The following is a 14947-nucleotide window of genomic DNA, read 5'->3' as shown; positions in this document are numbered from 1 at the left end:
GTCTATACTAACTCAAATGAGCACTCTTTATAATCATGGTGAGCAAAAAAAAGCATCTCAGAATGTACAACACATCAAACCTTGAGGTGGATGAGCTACAACAGCAGAAGACCACATCAGGTTCCACATCAGGTGCATTTTCCTTCTCTGACCTCTCTTATCAACAAGGTGTTTCCACCCACAGAACAGTCACACACGAAGATTTTTTGTTTTTCACACCATTCTGAGTAAACTCTAGAGATGGTTGTGTGTGAAAATCCCAGGAAATCAGCAGTTCCTGAAATACTCAAACCAGTCTATCTGGCACCATCAACCATGCCAAAAGTCACTGGAATCACACCTTTTCCCCATACTGATGTTTGATGTGAACATTAACTGAAGCTCTTAACTTGTATCTGCATTACACTGCTGCCACACGATTGTCTGCTTAGATAAGATTAGATGTACAGGTGTTCCTAATAATGCAATCAGTGAATATTTATGTGATAAATCATCATCAATCCGATCATTGCAGCTATCATTCGGTGACTGAGTGGAGTTTTTAGAAATATATTTGTATGAGCACAGAGGGAAAACTGAGTTGAGATGAGTTTGCCCACCCATTTGTGGCTGTTAATTTTATGACTGCACTTTTATATGTTGTTTTATGTGCTGCTGGAATAATTCTGAAAAAGATTTTGCTCCTAAAAGGATACAGTAGAGGGGAATTCTGGAGGAATGATTTTTGTTATGATTTAGCTGATGGATGTTTTCCTGGGTGTTTGATAGGTCTCTACAGTCACATAATACACTTTTTTTATGTCAAAAAAATAAGTAAGATTTTACAGTGCAACAGTTTTAAAAGTTCAAATAGCAGGATAAAGTGTCAGGATAAAGTGGAGAGTTTTAAAACTGATTTAATGTGAGTGTCAGAAATCAATGATGTATTTGCTGGATTGTGCAGCAATATTTTTGTTATGCTTTTTTTTCCTGTTGGCGTGTCTACATTAAGTTTTACGAATACTGAGAAGTGTATGTGTATATTTTAGGAGCTACAGCTGTCCTCTCAGAGCTTACAGGAGGAGAGAGAGGAAGTGAAGAAGAGGATGGAGGAGAACACAGCACGGCTGCTGCAGCTGGAAGACGATCTTATTGGGGTCACCCAGAAAGGGTTGCAGAAGGAGACCGAGTTGGACTGGTGTGTGTTTTTGTATCAAAATACAGATTTACTATTCCAGTCCTACAGTCTATGTGTTAATTTTTATGCAAGTTTCTTATACACTGCAGCCTGTTACTCTTGCCACTACTATTCTCAAACTGGTAAAATCCACTTCAGATATTTCAGGTTGCACCACAAGTCAAATTACAGCCATATTTGTCACGCATATCCTAGGCCTCATTATGTTGTGAGGTGGCTTAAATGAAACACAACCTACAGTTTTTAGTTTAGTAGTTGTTTATGGAAGAATGAAATGTGATCTCTGCCTTTCCCATTCAGGATGCAAATTATGACTTAACTGCCATCTTTAGTGACCAGATTTTTTTGTGTGTGTCAGTCTGTATTGGCTTTTAGTGATTCGAATGTTAACCTCCTCAGATTAGACAGAAATTAGTCGCATCCGCCAATTGCAGTGCTGCATTGTACAGTGATGAATAAATGAGTGATTTATAAGATGTGGCATATTATGCATATATGTAATAGGTGTTAGGGAATGCTGTGACTGTGCTAGGACCCTGCAGGGATGGGATGGCGACAGTGTTAAGGCACACTGGGATGTTCGGGGGTCACATATGTACCATGGTGCTGCACATCACTGGCATTGTGTGTCCTTCTTAAATCATCCTGTTACTTTATACTGTGATACTGTGACGTGTAATATTTTCAGTTTGAAATTGTCAAACCCTAATACGTACTCCAGATTAGCAAAGAAATTCTGTACCTTAATTACTTGAGTAAGAATTCTGAGTGAGGATTATTGATTACTTAATGTCCTATCTGACAGCCTGAGAGATCGAGTGAAGAAGCTCACTCTTGAGAAAGAAGCACTGGAGTCTCAGCTGAAGAATGAGAAGGATGAGAAAGAGCTCTATAAGGTAACATGTCCAACACCACCAAAATAATCACTGTAGAATACTATATTATTTAACATGTTTAAATGGACAAGAAAATAGTAAGAAATGGCTTCTATCTTACCCATCTTTGAGCGTCTGGATCTATCAGTACGTGTGATGAGGAAATTTGCTGTGATGCTCGGGTGTCTGAAGAGAGAGTGCATTGGTGGCCCATTGTAGCCAGAGCCAGTAAATCTAACCACTGATATTCTTACAGCAGACCTTAATTAGGTTTGTGCTCCCCCTCAGTTTACCTGCTCTCTGGGAACAGGCTTGGCTCTGTTCACACAGGAAGCTTTACATGTCTCTGCTGCTTTTTTGTGGTGGGCACAGGAACTAGGCGTGACATGGAGCTGTAGCTACGGAAACACAGCTAGGCCCACACCTCATTGCTGTTGCCCCTGGCTGTGTGGGTTAGCCCAGTGCTGCCGGTGCTTTCTTATTGCTCTTATAATTAGAGTTAGGCAACGCATTTCCGTGCAGAGCAGAAATGCAGCCTGGTGATAATTATGGACCGTTTGTGCTCAAGTGCCACAGTTTCAGAGTCTTAGACAAATGAGGTCACGGAGTTCTCACTCTTTCTGTATGTATGTGTGTGTGTGTGTGTGTGTGTGTGTGTGTGTGTGTGTATATGTTTGTGTGTGACCCAGATTCATCTGAAGAACCGAGAGCTAGAGAACACTAAGTTAAGTGCTGAGCTGCAGATGCTAAGATCAGTGGACGTGAATAAGGAGAATACCATCGCACAGCTGAAGGAGGAGTTGGCACGAGCCAAAGCCTGTCTTGCAGAGAAAGACAAGCAGCATCGCCAGCTACTGGCTAACAGTTCCCCCTCGGTAATATAAATCTACACACTCCTTTCTCTATCGTTTGGGCAGATTTTGGAAACTGACAACTGACAATCCATTCTAAGAAATCATTGTGCCTTGTTTCGAATTTGGTGGTGACATGAACGCAGCTCAGGGTCAGGGGGAGGCGAGAGATAGTGGGAGCAGAGAAAGCAAAAGTGGGAAAGGGCAGAGTGGAGGCAACATAAACTAATGAGAAAGAAGAACTGCACTGAGCTAGTAAAACATTCTCCTTACTTAATGCATGATCCTATGAGTTTTCTTGCTAGCCACTAACTAGCCACTAAACTGACATGCTTTGCTGCATTAGTAGTCAGCTTCAGTCTAGTAACATTTGGTCCCCTGACCCCCATGGGAGTTCATGCAGAGAACGAGAATGTCAAATAATTATCACTGTCTGGGGTGTGCTTATTTTTGAGCAAATCACCAGAAGAGGATGGTGAAGACAGTAGACAGTTGACACAGGAGATAAACAAACTGAAACATAAATTCGCAGCCTGTGTAAAGAGAATTTCATGCCAAATGTGAATGCATGCATCCCAGTGAAATGGTTTGAAATGCAAAACTTAAGCTTTACTGGTAAATTTATTTAGATAATGCCCCAGGTAAGTAAAGTCGAACATTTTTTAAATTTTGTGTATTTGCATGCAAGTGACACGTGTGTGTGTGTGTGTTTGTGTGTATGTTCTCAGGGAGAGAGCAAGGCACTGCGGGAGCAGCTGAGGCAAAAAGAGGAGCAGTTGCAGGCAACTCAGCAGCAGGCTACCATGCTGTCTGCAGAGCTGCGGGACTCATCCAGCGCACGGGATCGCAGCATGGCTGAGCTCTACCGAGTCAAGCTGGAGGCTGACACGCTCAGACAGGGCCAAGCTGAGGCACGGGCTGAGTGCAGCCTTCTAGAAAAACAAGTGGAGGAAATGAAGAACTCAGCCATGCAGGAGGCAGTAAGTTGTAATGCACTGTGACACTTCCAGAATTCCTATTCTACATTTGAGCAACCAACTTTGTGTGCCAAGTTTGAACTTGCAGTCATGTGGTGTAAAAGTGATGTGACTGTTTCTTAGCAGCGTAAGGAGTCTGAGGATTTGGCTGTGGCTGAGCTGCAGAGGGAAGTGGAAGACCTAAAGCTCAGGTTGCAGATGGCTGCAGAACATTATAAAGAGAAATACAAGGAGTGCCAGAGACTGCAGAAACAGGTGGTCAAACTCTCTGAGCAGCAAGGGGTGAGTAAACACACCAATGTATAATCTAATGCACAGTTCAACGCTATGCCAGTGTTGCCAGTTTAACAACTTGCTGACTTTTTTGACCACTTTGTCTCAAAAAGAGATTAGTGACAAATCTAGTAACTTTCTGAACAGTTGTTAGTAAGTGTCCTGCACTCGGTACAGCTTTCCACCTCACATTACAGCTGCTGATTATATGAGGTGAGCGAGCAGGTTCGGTCAACTCAGGCCTGACTGAGTTACGCTTGTGTGCGCTTACGTTCCCAACAAGAAAATCACAGAGAAACATCATATTTTGCACATGCACACTTCTTCTTGGTTAAATTTACAAGTAAGAAAAGCAATTTATCTGAATTTTTTGAGCATGAATTAGCTACTTTCCCTTGAAAAGAGTAGGCAACACTGCTCGGGATCTACCGGTTCCCACCCAAAACAAGCACAGTTGTTCTAGTTAACGTGCGAATGTTTGAATATTACAGCTGGTTGTATCAAGTTGGTGTTATATCTTAATTTATCAGGGCTGGCCAGAGGAAGGGTGGGTACTGCTGATCTTTCGTGACACAGAAAGCACTCTGTGCCTTTTGTATTATTTATTATTCAAGTACATATTAAAGTGTACCTATTATGGTTTTTAAATATTACCTTTCATGCAGTGTGTTAGAGCTGTTTGTGAATGTAAAAAGTCTGGAAAGTTTCAAAAATCAAAGTGCATGACAAACGGAGTGATTGACTCCCAAAAGAAGGAAGCGATTCTGAACAGCTGAATTGAGTCGTTAGTAATTCCAGACTTTACTTCCTGTACTAACCTACGTAGGTTTGTAACAAAAAGCCCCCCCTCTGGTCTTCATCGACTGCTCGCGGACAGACGGGAGCTTAAAGTCGTTATGGTAGTGGGCGTTTCCTTTTTGAAACATGCTGACAGTGGTAGACCAATCACAACAGACTGTGACATCTGACCAATCAGAGTCACAGTCACATTCACAGATGTCACAATATGCTCTCTGAAAGGAGGAGTTTAGAATTAATCATTTAGAACGGGTCGTTTTTAACACTGGGGGGGAAATGTAATACTGCACTTTAAATTATGAGCACATGAAAGTGTTTTTTGACTTTGGATGCATGTAAATGTATGAGACCTTTAAAAGAAAATTAGGCACGTTTCAAAACCATAATAGGTGCGCTTTAATGAACCCATGAATGTGCTATTCGAAATCAGAAACACTAATCTGTGTAGGGCAATAAATTGTTTAAGATGTATTTTTAAGCCCAAGAAACTTGGACCACCTTTTTCCCTTGTTAAAAAAAAAAAAAAAAAGAGGAAATTTGTCACAGGTAGATTGAGTTGGATTTCATTGACTGATTTCAGATTTTTATTGCCTGATACTGAGCAGTTTATTTAACAGCAACCTCACTGATTAGAACATACCTTTGTTCTTCACTAATATTACCCAAGTTAGCTATGTAGCTGGCTTAATGTGCCAGGTTTGGATAATATGCAAATCCGCCAATAATTTGCATAGCAGATGTGACAGGCTTCACTGCATCAAAATCTAATACTAAAAATGTTTTAAAGGGAGCTTAGTTCTTGACCAAAACTACAGTCTATAAATCAGTCAGCTGTCCAGTATTAAAAAATAACGTTTTTGAGCTCAGTGATACTTTAAGAACAAGAATATTTTTCACACTGAGATAAGCAACACATCAGTTCATGCTTACTATAGGTACAGTGCTCAGTGGCAGGACTTTGTTGCTCTTTTTAGGCAAAGAGAAGTCCTGGTTTAGATGCAGCAACTGGCCCCTTGTCTGGCAGCCCTGAGGCCTCTGTGCCAGGTAAGTCCTCGTGTATCCGAGCTTAATAGTATCCAATTTGTGTATTAACTTTTTAGACATCTGACTTTCTCTGACTGTAATTCAAAAGACAGATCCTTGTAGTTAAAAACGGTTTTCTTTGCTGACGATAAAGGTATCAAGGTAACAATAAGCTTTTATCTCTGTGACAGGGAGCCCTGGCTCATCAGACAACGTGCTGGATGCTATTATTCAGGGCAAGCTGAAGGGTGTCAGTAAGGATGTGTTTGATAAGAGTGACAAATACAAGAAGTGCAAACAGATGTTGTGTGTAAGTCAGTTTGCGTCTTTAGTATTAATAATCATTTCCTTTTATTGTTTAATCTTCATGCCAGACATGATGTGCGTCTAGTGCATCAACATGTGCATCTAGTTACAGCCATGCACCCTGCTTTTAACTTGGCGTTTATGGTTGTTTTCTGGCACATGCTACACTTACAATCATGCTAGTAACAAAGACATGTTGTACATGTGACATGTACTGTAGGAAGAGAAGGGGCGCAATTGCACGCTGATGGATGAGCTGGCTAAGCTTGAGCTAAAGTGGAAAGAGCAGGTGAAGATCAACGAGAGCCTGAAGCTGCAGCTGGCCGCTGAGGAGGACCGCTACAAGGTCAGCGCCCCCTACGGTTCCAATGTGTAACCTGTCCATGTGTGTAGTGAAATCAGTTTTTCCTCCTGTGGAGGCATTCCCTGTCTTCTCTTAGACAGAACCACGTTTAATGGGCAGTTCATAGAAATATACACTGATCAGTCTATACTGTTTAAATACTGTGATTACACTGTAGGAAATAATTGTTAATGTTTTCAAAGTGAATTACACAGTCAAGTCCATAAGTATTTGGACAACGATGCAGTTTTTGTATTTTTGCCTCTGTACACCAACCACAATAGATTTGAAAAAAAGCAGTCAAGATTTTTTTTTTTTTTTTTTTAAACAGTCTCTCCATTTTCCCAGGCTCAATAGTAATTGGACAATTGATTGACAAGTACTTCCATGGCCCGGTTTGGCCTTTTTAGTCGTCATTTCATGACAAATTAAGGAAATAAAAGGAGTTGATTTCAAGTGTTAATTTTGCATTTAGCTGTTCATGGAACATTGTGCAAGTCGAAAGAGGTGTCGCTGCAGGGGGAAGAGGCCGTCATTAAGCTAAAAAACCCCCCCAGACCTATCAGAGAGATGATAGAAACTTTAGGAGTGGTCCAATCAACAGTTTGGTACATTCCTAAAAAGAAGGAATGCACTGGAGAGTTCAGTAACACCAAAAGACCTGGAAGACCACAAAAGTAAACTGAAGTGGACGATCGCAGAATTCTTTCCTTGCTGAAGAAAAGCCCCTTCACAACATCTAGCTAAGTCAAGAACACTCTCAAGGCAGTAGGCATATCTTTTGTCAAAGTCTATAATCAAATAGTGCCTCCATAATGTAAATTCAGAGGGCTTACATCAAGATGCAAACCACTGGTGTAACACTCAAGGACAGAAAGGTCAGATTAGACTTAGCTAGAAAACATATATAAAAGCCTGCCCAGTTCTGGAACAAGATTCTTTTGACAGATGAAACCAGAACTAACTTGTAACAGAATGATGGGAGCAGAAGAGTATTGAGAAGGAAGGGAAAGGCTCATGATCCAAAGCATACCACATCGTCTGTCAAACATGTGGAGGAAGTATTATGGCATGGGCATGTAGGGCTGCCAAAGGAACTGGGTCACTGGTGTTTATTGATGATGTGACTGCTGATAGAAGTAGCAGGATTAATTCTGAAATGTATGGAGCTATATGTTCTGCTCAGATTCAGTTAAATGCTGCAAAACTGATAGGACGGCACTTCACAGTACAGATGGATAATGACTCAAAACACACTGCAAAAGCAACCCAAGAGCTTCTTAAGGCAAAGAAAGGGAAAGTTCTGAAATTGGCTGAATCAGTCACCTCACCTCAACCCAATTGAGCATGCTGTTCACTTACTGAAGACAAAACTGAAGGTATAAAGACCCACAAACAAGCACTAAAAAGGCGGCTGCAGTAAAGGACTGGCAAAGCATCTCAATGGAGGAAACTCTGCATTTGGTTATGTCTAGACTTCAGGCAGTCATTGACTGCCAAGGGTTTGCATCTAAGTATTTAAAAAATCCTTATGTTTATAATTGTTACTTTGTTCAATTACTTTTGAGCCTGTGAAAATGAAATGGAGGGACTATTTTTAAAAATGGCTGTAATTCCTAAACATTAAACATAGTTCCAGTGCCACTGGATGTTTTCTTCCCCTTTCACATGGTCTAAAGTCTAGCTAAATTCCTAGCATATTTACAGCAGAAGGAACAGGAGTTAATCAACACCCAGTGTTTCACCTCTCACTGTGTGGCACACAGATTTAAAATATCTTGTTTTAGAGCTATTCTGTAAACATAACCATGATTTAAAGAAAAGTATATCTATGCATGAAAAGGTGGTTGGAAATAACTTTTGGACTTTCTCTTTTTTTTATTAGTTATAATTAGTTTATTATTTTTATTAATTGAAAAGGTTTTATTTTATTTATATATATATTTTTAAACGAATTGTTGTTTGGCTAACAAATGCAAACAAAAAATGGTACTAAAAAGTAAGTTAACTTACCCAGAGCTGTAAAAACACAATTGGACCCAAAGGAAAGCCTCTGTTATAAAAATAGACCTGTTGGCACGCCTCTGTAAATTACATGAAACACGCTAAATATTAAAGATGGTTTGAGACTAGGGCCACATCTAACGATTATTTTTTATAATCGATTAGTTGGCGGTAATTTTTTTCGGTTAATCAATTAATCTGATATTACCTTTCTAAAATTCTTACACTACATGCTAGAGTACACATTGCATAGTGTAAGTATATAGTACTTTATTTGGGACATGACTTTAGTACTTACTCTCCGGTGTGTTTTCAGGACAGAAGTAACTTAGTGAGTAAATGCACCCCGTGCCACACACAGAGCGACTAATCAATGAGATTCATTCACAACTATTTTCACAATCAATTATTACCGAATTTATCGATTAGTTGTTGCAGCTCTATATGAACCCACGTTTACTTTTCTGATACCAGTACTGATACAGAAACTTTACGCATCAGCTGATATTGATACTTATCTGAGATTCTCTTCTATTAAAAACTACTAAACTTTAAAATTATTGTTTTAACTGAAGCTCTAAACTATCTGCAGTATCCAGTCCACCATTTTTTGCTGGCATCAGACCAATACTATTCAAGGGTATTGGACTGCTGCCAACTGTAGTCAGTATATAAATATGTATTTTGTCATGCACATTCAAATTTTTAATAAATGTGATAGTGGAACTTAATAATTCACAGTCAGAGTAATTGCTTAGTGAGGGTAGTAAATATGAAATACTTTTTTAATATTGAATTCATGTATTTTTATATGAATATTATTTTATTCCTGCTATGCACTGGAGTTTTGGAGTCTTTTATTTGAATGACAGTATCACAAACCCAAGAATTTAGATTTTTTTTGTGGTGGACATTAATGTAAACTATAGTGAAACCAGCCATAACACAAATGTACTTTAAAAAACCTTTATAGTAAACAATCAATAGGTGCTGTCCCACAAACCATAAATTGTTCTGGTTTGTTGGAACCCAGACGGATTTTGCTGTAGTCTCACAATTCACTAAATGACTTTCTTGTGCTGTACACTTATGTATGAATAAGTGTAACTTATTCATGCCACCCATTGGGAAACCTGACTGTAGATCATAACTGCTGCTCTGAGCTGCTTTGTAAATAAAGTGCTAAGACAGTTTGAGCCCTGATCACTTGCCTCTGCACTGCTTCTCTTCTGTCTGTGCAGAGCTGCTTTGACTCAAGGTTTTTCCATCGAGTGGTATCATTTGTTAGCACAACTGCATAGACAGGGCAGGTTTATAAGAGCACAGAGTGGAGACAGCATTTTACTGCTGTATACACGAGACATGGAGACAAGAGAAGGACAGACAGAGATATTTGATGCAAGACAGCCTAATGTAACAGCTGGCTCACTGTGCCTTCATTTAAACACCGCAAGTAACATGGCTGAAGGATAGTAGGATGACTCTTGTACAGCAGTGATGGAAGTGAGTTATTCACTGCAAGTAATGATTTATATTAATGTTAAAGATTAATCTTATCCCATTTTTACCCATTCGCATAAATGCTAAAAGAACACTCAGCTTGAAGAATTCTCCTCTTCTTTCTCCCCCCCCCTGGATATTTAAACCCCTAGTCTTCACAGTTATTAACACCATATGCTATTAACTAATATTGCACTACTGTCCTCCTCATCTCATAGAGCCAGTTAGCAGCCAAGGGTCGGGAACTGAAGGAGCTGAAGGACAGCCTTGCTGCTTTATCCAAAGAGAAGGAGAAACTGGAAGGGGTGCGGGTTTTCATTTTTCTTCTTTAAAGACTTGTGCCAATCTAAAAATGCCCGCAGAGTGCTTGTTTTTTTTCCCCTCCCAGGATCTGGTTTGGGTTTAACGTATCTCTCTAATTGGGGCAGCAGAGCCAGCAAGGCCTCATTTTCCATTCAATTACTCTGGACCACAGAAAGGGATGCACAGCAGCCCCGAAAAAAAAAAAAAAATCCAAAAAACAGAAAGCACTGCTGAGAGAGGTAGCTAGAGCACAGAGCCTGATGCTTCAACTAGCAAAATGACCCAATTTGAGGCTGAGACTGTAAATTAAATTGGCGCCTGCAGAAAACTTCAGTAAAAAGCAACGTTTTGCATCCCTTTGAACAGGCAGAGGAGTTTTTAATTAAGGGGCTAATTAAACTGTTTGTGCGAGAGGGTGGCTAGTGCGTCCACAGCGCTGCAGCTAAAATACTGCGGCAGATGATGTATTGTCTAGAGCTAAAGATGGAGAGAAAGGAAAACTGATGGAAATCTGAATGACCGTCAATAAATTGTTTGCTGCTTTAAGCTTTTTATTTTATTTTTATGTTGCCTCTGTTTGGCAGCCGAGCTGCATTTAGTAACAGTAAAATTTAAATGTAGCTTCCATCTAGGGCGTTTAAATCATTCATTGCCACCGCACTGCCATTTAGAGTTACCTAGTATTACTTTTGTTTCCATTCACTGGCTAAACTTTAATAAATTTGTCTTTGATAGCAGGAGCTGCAGAGAAGTGCTAGCCGTGAGGAAGATGAGGAGGAGGATGGCAGTTTGGATGTGCCTCCAGTTTTTCTACAGTACCCCCTGCCATATCCGCCAGATGTCCCCTCTCCTTTACTGGTGGCCCAGCGTCCTACAGAGCTGATGTTTGGAAACCCATACTCCTCTGAAAGCAGGGGTCAGTGTTCTGTCCACATGCCACACAAAGTGCACCAACAACTGAAAGGAAAAAAAAAAACTAAACATATCCAGATTTAAATAGCTTTGGTGTCACCTTCAGATAAGGAAGGGTAGTCTTTTGTGTATGTTTTGGTTTAGACAGTGCAGATGGGGAGTTCTCAGATGATCAAATGCCTAGGCTTCCTCCTGTTGGACCTCCATCTTGGGACAGTAACGTGGTGTGCAGCCAGCCTGCCCGCAACCTGAGCCGCCCTGATGGTCTGGAGGAACCGGAGGAGCAGCCGAACATTGTGAGTGGATAATGCTTCCACATACACACCAGCAAGGACTTTCTCTCACTCAGACCCAGTCTCATGGGGGACAACCAGTGAAGTTTTCCATTGAGATTTAATTTAATTTCATTGTTTAAAAAATGTAGGCCGTTTTTCATCAAGTTAATAATTCCTCAATTTTGTAAAATGATTTGGTCTGATGATTTATTTATTTTATTTTTTTGTGGTAAGAGCTTCCATGGTTTCTTGGTAATCACAGACATTTTCTTATCTGTAGGGGGTCTGTCTATTAGCTACTTTCATGTAGGTTTCCTAAGATTTCAGTTAAGTCAGGTGCACAAAAAAAGAAAATAAATATTCAAAAGGGAAGGACCATTTAACCCAAGGAAGTGTATTGCAAAGTTCTTAAAGCAATACCCGAGTATCACATTAGAATGCATTATAGTTTGATTATGTGATGTAACTGTTTATATTTCAAGGATTGTGTGAATAATTCTTTGGGGGTCCTTTTTAAATGACTTGTCCTGGCCCAAGCAATATGCACAGCAGGCCTGATTGCACTGCACCGTACATCACGGTATGCCAGCAATTCTGTGAGCCAACATTTTCTCATTATTTCCATTGTCAAGTGACCTGTGCTTAATTCCACTTCAGACTCAGTCACAAGTATGCCTCTTATGCCAAAGTCCAGTATCTCTGAGGCATATTTTAGAGCACTGTGATGCTTTCAACTCCTCAAGAACACTTTTTAATTTGATTCATATGAAAAGATTTTTATTAAGTGTGACCAGTTTTAGTTTCTGAATTTATATAGCAGATAATTCTTCATATTTTACTACACTTTAACCTGTTTCCCACCATGAAAATAGACATGGTAGCTGGCATGGAGTTAAATTACAAGCACACAAAACAAAACCCTGTGTTTTGGTTACCCTTCTTGCCAGGGAACTAAGAGTATTGAACACTCTTGTTTCAGTACTCGTCAGACACGTGCCATATGAAGCAGTCCTAGCTAGAGTTATTTTTCTACCAGACAGCATGGCACAGTGTTTTTCCAGTAGTAGTGTTAGACCACATCCCCATCATGGAGAACCTTATGGAAACCCTCATGAGTATGTGTTTGGAGAATCAAAAACAAGGGAGATCTTGAGTTCAGTATATGAAATGAGAAGGTCTACCAAGGAATTTCCCAGCATTTCCTGCTTGACCAAATAGACAGTGCTGCAAAGTATTATACAAGTTCCTTCTACCTTCACAGACAGTTATGTAATAAGAAACAGACACACACCCCTGTGTTACATACCAGGGTATGTAAAGTTTTGGGTTTATAATATCTGTATCGTGCCACGTTATCTGGTGGAAAAGCTTTTTATGGTTTGTATTGTGCCCTCTCTGCTATGTTGAGTGGGGATTAGCTGAGCTTGCCAGATCTGAACTTAGAGGCTCATTAAGGACGCTGCAGCTTGCCTCCAAACACTGCAGCTAATTGAGTAATTCAGCTCAGAGAGGAATTGTGGCACATACTAGATGTTAATACTAATGCTGACAAAGGTAGTAACAGTAATAAGTGCTCTCTGACCTGTGTACTCACTCTACAGCAAACCAACAACCAGGCCACGGTCAGCGAGCCAGCCACCCACTTCCTCAACGACGGACAAATGCCGTTCTGCTTTGATACCAGGTAAAATGCACAAAAGCACTGAGAAAGTACCACACAGAAAGTGCTGTCATGTGTCATGTTGTTGAGCTCTGCAGGAGTTGTGTTTGTGGCTGAATTAGCTGTATGGGCCACCCACATCGCCCAACACACAGATGCTGTTTTACTGCCTCACTCCGTTGGTTCTCCGGCATCATCAAAACAGCTTATTACGCACAAACGTCTTTTATTCGCCTTGCCTTCTTTTGTTCTCTTGTTTTCTCCATCCCTCTTCTGACTGGTTTGTATTTACCATTTTCTCATGCACCAACTTTCTCCTGCTCTCCTACAGCGAAGAGTTGCAGAAGCGCTGTCCCCTGTGTGAGGTCATCTTCCCTCCGAATTATGACCAGTCCAAGTTCGAGGAGCATGTGGAGAGCCACTGGAAGGTGTGTCCCATGTGCAGCGAGCAGTTCCCCTTAGACTGCGACCAGCAGCTGTTCGAGAAGCATGTGCTCACTCATTTTGATGGCAACATACTCAACTTCGATTAGACCAGCCAGAGAGGAAAATCTTCACCGCATTTATTCTAAACTCATTTTTATCACCTCGAAACTGCAGCTGTTAACTCTTAGCCGCATGTTACGCTGTGAGCATTTACTTCGAAGCAATCAGTTAATTAGCTCATGACTATCTCTTTGTTAAGGATTTCTTTTTAAGCTCACATTACCCATGAGATAGGTGGGGTTACTATTAACACAATCGAATTGAGATACCGCAGGATGAATGATTTTCAGGGTGCTATTTACTAGTTCTTTGGAGAAGGCTGTACAGACTTAACTCACTGTCACTTTGTCACAAGCGTAATCATATAGCCAGTGTAACATCTTAACACATGTAACGGCAAGCGCTCTCCAGGCTTTATGAAATAATGTCAGGTATGACCTATTTTCCCCCACTGTGCTGATCTAGCACAGTTCTGTACTGTCAGGGCAAAGTAGTCATTTATACACAACAAGCTGATCATATAGTCATAAAATAATCTATTTTAGAAAATGCTTTTAAATATCACACATGAAGAACAGGCTATAAAGAGCATTTTTTCCCCCCTCTATTTAAATCAACTGATACTTTAGCCATTATTATATTTTAGTTGCATGCTTCTGTCACTGTGCACTGACTTCAAAACTGCTTGGTCTGGTTTCCTTGACACAAATTAAGCCTAGATTCAGACTAAAAGGAAATTATCAAATGAACGTGTTAGTCCAAGGTTATGCTCAAGAGAGTTTGATGTCAAAAACATCAACAACAACAAAAAAGTGTGCTACATTTAGTAATTATCCTGCAGAGAATGGATGAGATTAACTTGTAAACCTGTACACAGCATTGTACTACTGAACACTGCCCAGTGCTAGACTTAATTTGTTCTCAGTTAACCAAACTAATGTGTGTTTACTTTGGTTTAAGTTAATAATGTAAGGTCTTCTAGATACCTTTTTCTTGTACGTGTGTCTTCTTACTCTGATATACACCAATAAAGTTTTGTTTGGAACAATAGCTGGTTCTGCTGAATTGCCGGTGTGGTTAGATAAGTGCTACTTAGTTTTAGCTAAAAGCCACTCTGTTTTTCACTGAAAGTGAAAAACACATGTCCCTACACGGTTATAAAAAGAATAAAACATTCCCCACAC

The 14947-nt window shown here is 40.2% G+C and overlaps 1 protein-coding gene across 6 annotated transcripts in view; it reads left to right on the top strand.

Moving 5' to 3' along the window:
• Positions 1–14813, top strand: part of tax1bp1b (Tax1 (human T-cell leukemia virus type I) binding protein 1b) — a 30010-nt gene extending 15197 nt beyond the window's left edge. The window contains exons 6-18 of one of the 6 annotated variants that reach the window (XM_053681377.1): positions 1029–1177; positions 1983–2073; positions 2742–2927; positions 3632–3883; positions 4007–4162; positions 5926–5995; positions 6166–6284; positions 6501–6626; positions 10346–10432; positions 11169–11346; positions 11487–11638; positions 13219–13301; positions 13609–14813. In XM_053681377.1, the coding sequence (XP_053537352.1) occupies positions 1029–1177; positions 1983–2073; positions 2742–2927; positions 3632–3883; positions 4007–4162; positions 5926–5995; positions 6166–6284; positions 6501–6626; positions 10346–10432; positions 11169–11346; positions 11487–11638; positions 13219–13301; positions 13609–13810 (1851 nt within the window). In that variant the 3' untranslated portion in view covers positions 13811–14813. Of the gene's footprint in view, positions 1–1028; positions 1178–1982; positions 2074–2741; positions 2928–3631; positions 3884–4003; positions 4163–5925; positions 5996–6165; positions 6285–6500; positions 6627–10345; positions 10433–11165; positions 11347–11486; positions 11639–13218; positions 13302–13608 lie in introns of all 6 variants that reach the window. The other 5 variants (XM_017471524.3, XM_017471516.3, XM_017471507.3 and 2 more) reach the window with 5 other exon arrangements.
• Positions 14814–14947: the final 134 nt, after the last annotated feature.

This window comes from Ictalurus punctatus, chromosome 1 (genome assembly GCF_001660625.3).
Source record: "Ictalurus punctatus breed USDA103 chromosome 1, Coco_2.0, whole genome shotgun sequence".
In the NCBI taxonomy this organism is placed as follows: Eukaryota; Metazoa; Chordata; class Actinopteri; order Siluriformes; family Ictaluridae; genus Ictalurus; species Ictalurus punctatus.
Note: the sequence above shows the minus strand (reverse complement) of the source record. Positions and strands in the feature narration are given on the sequence as shown.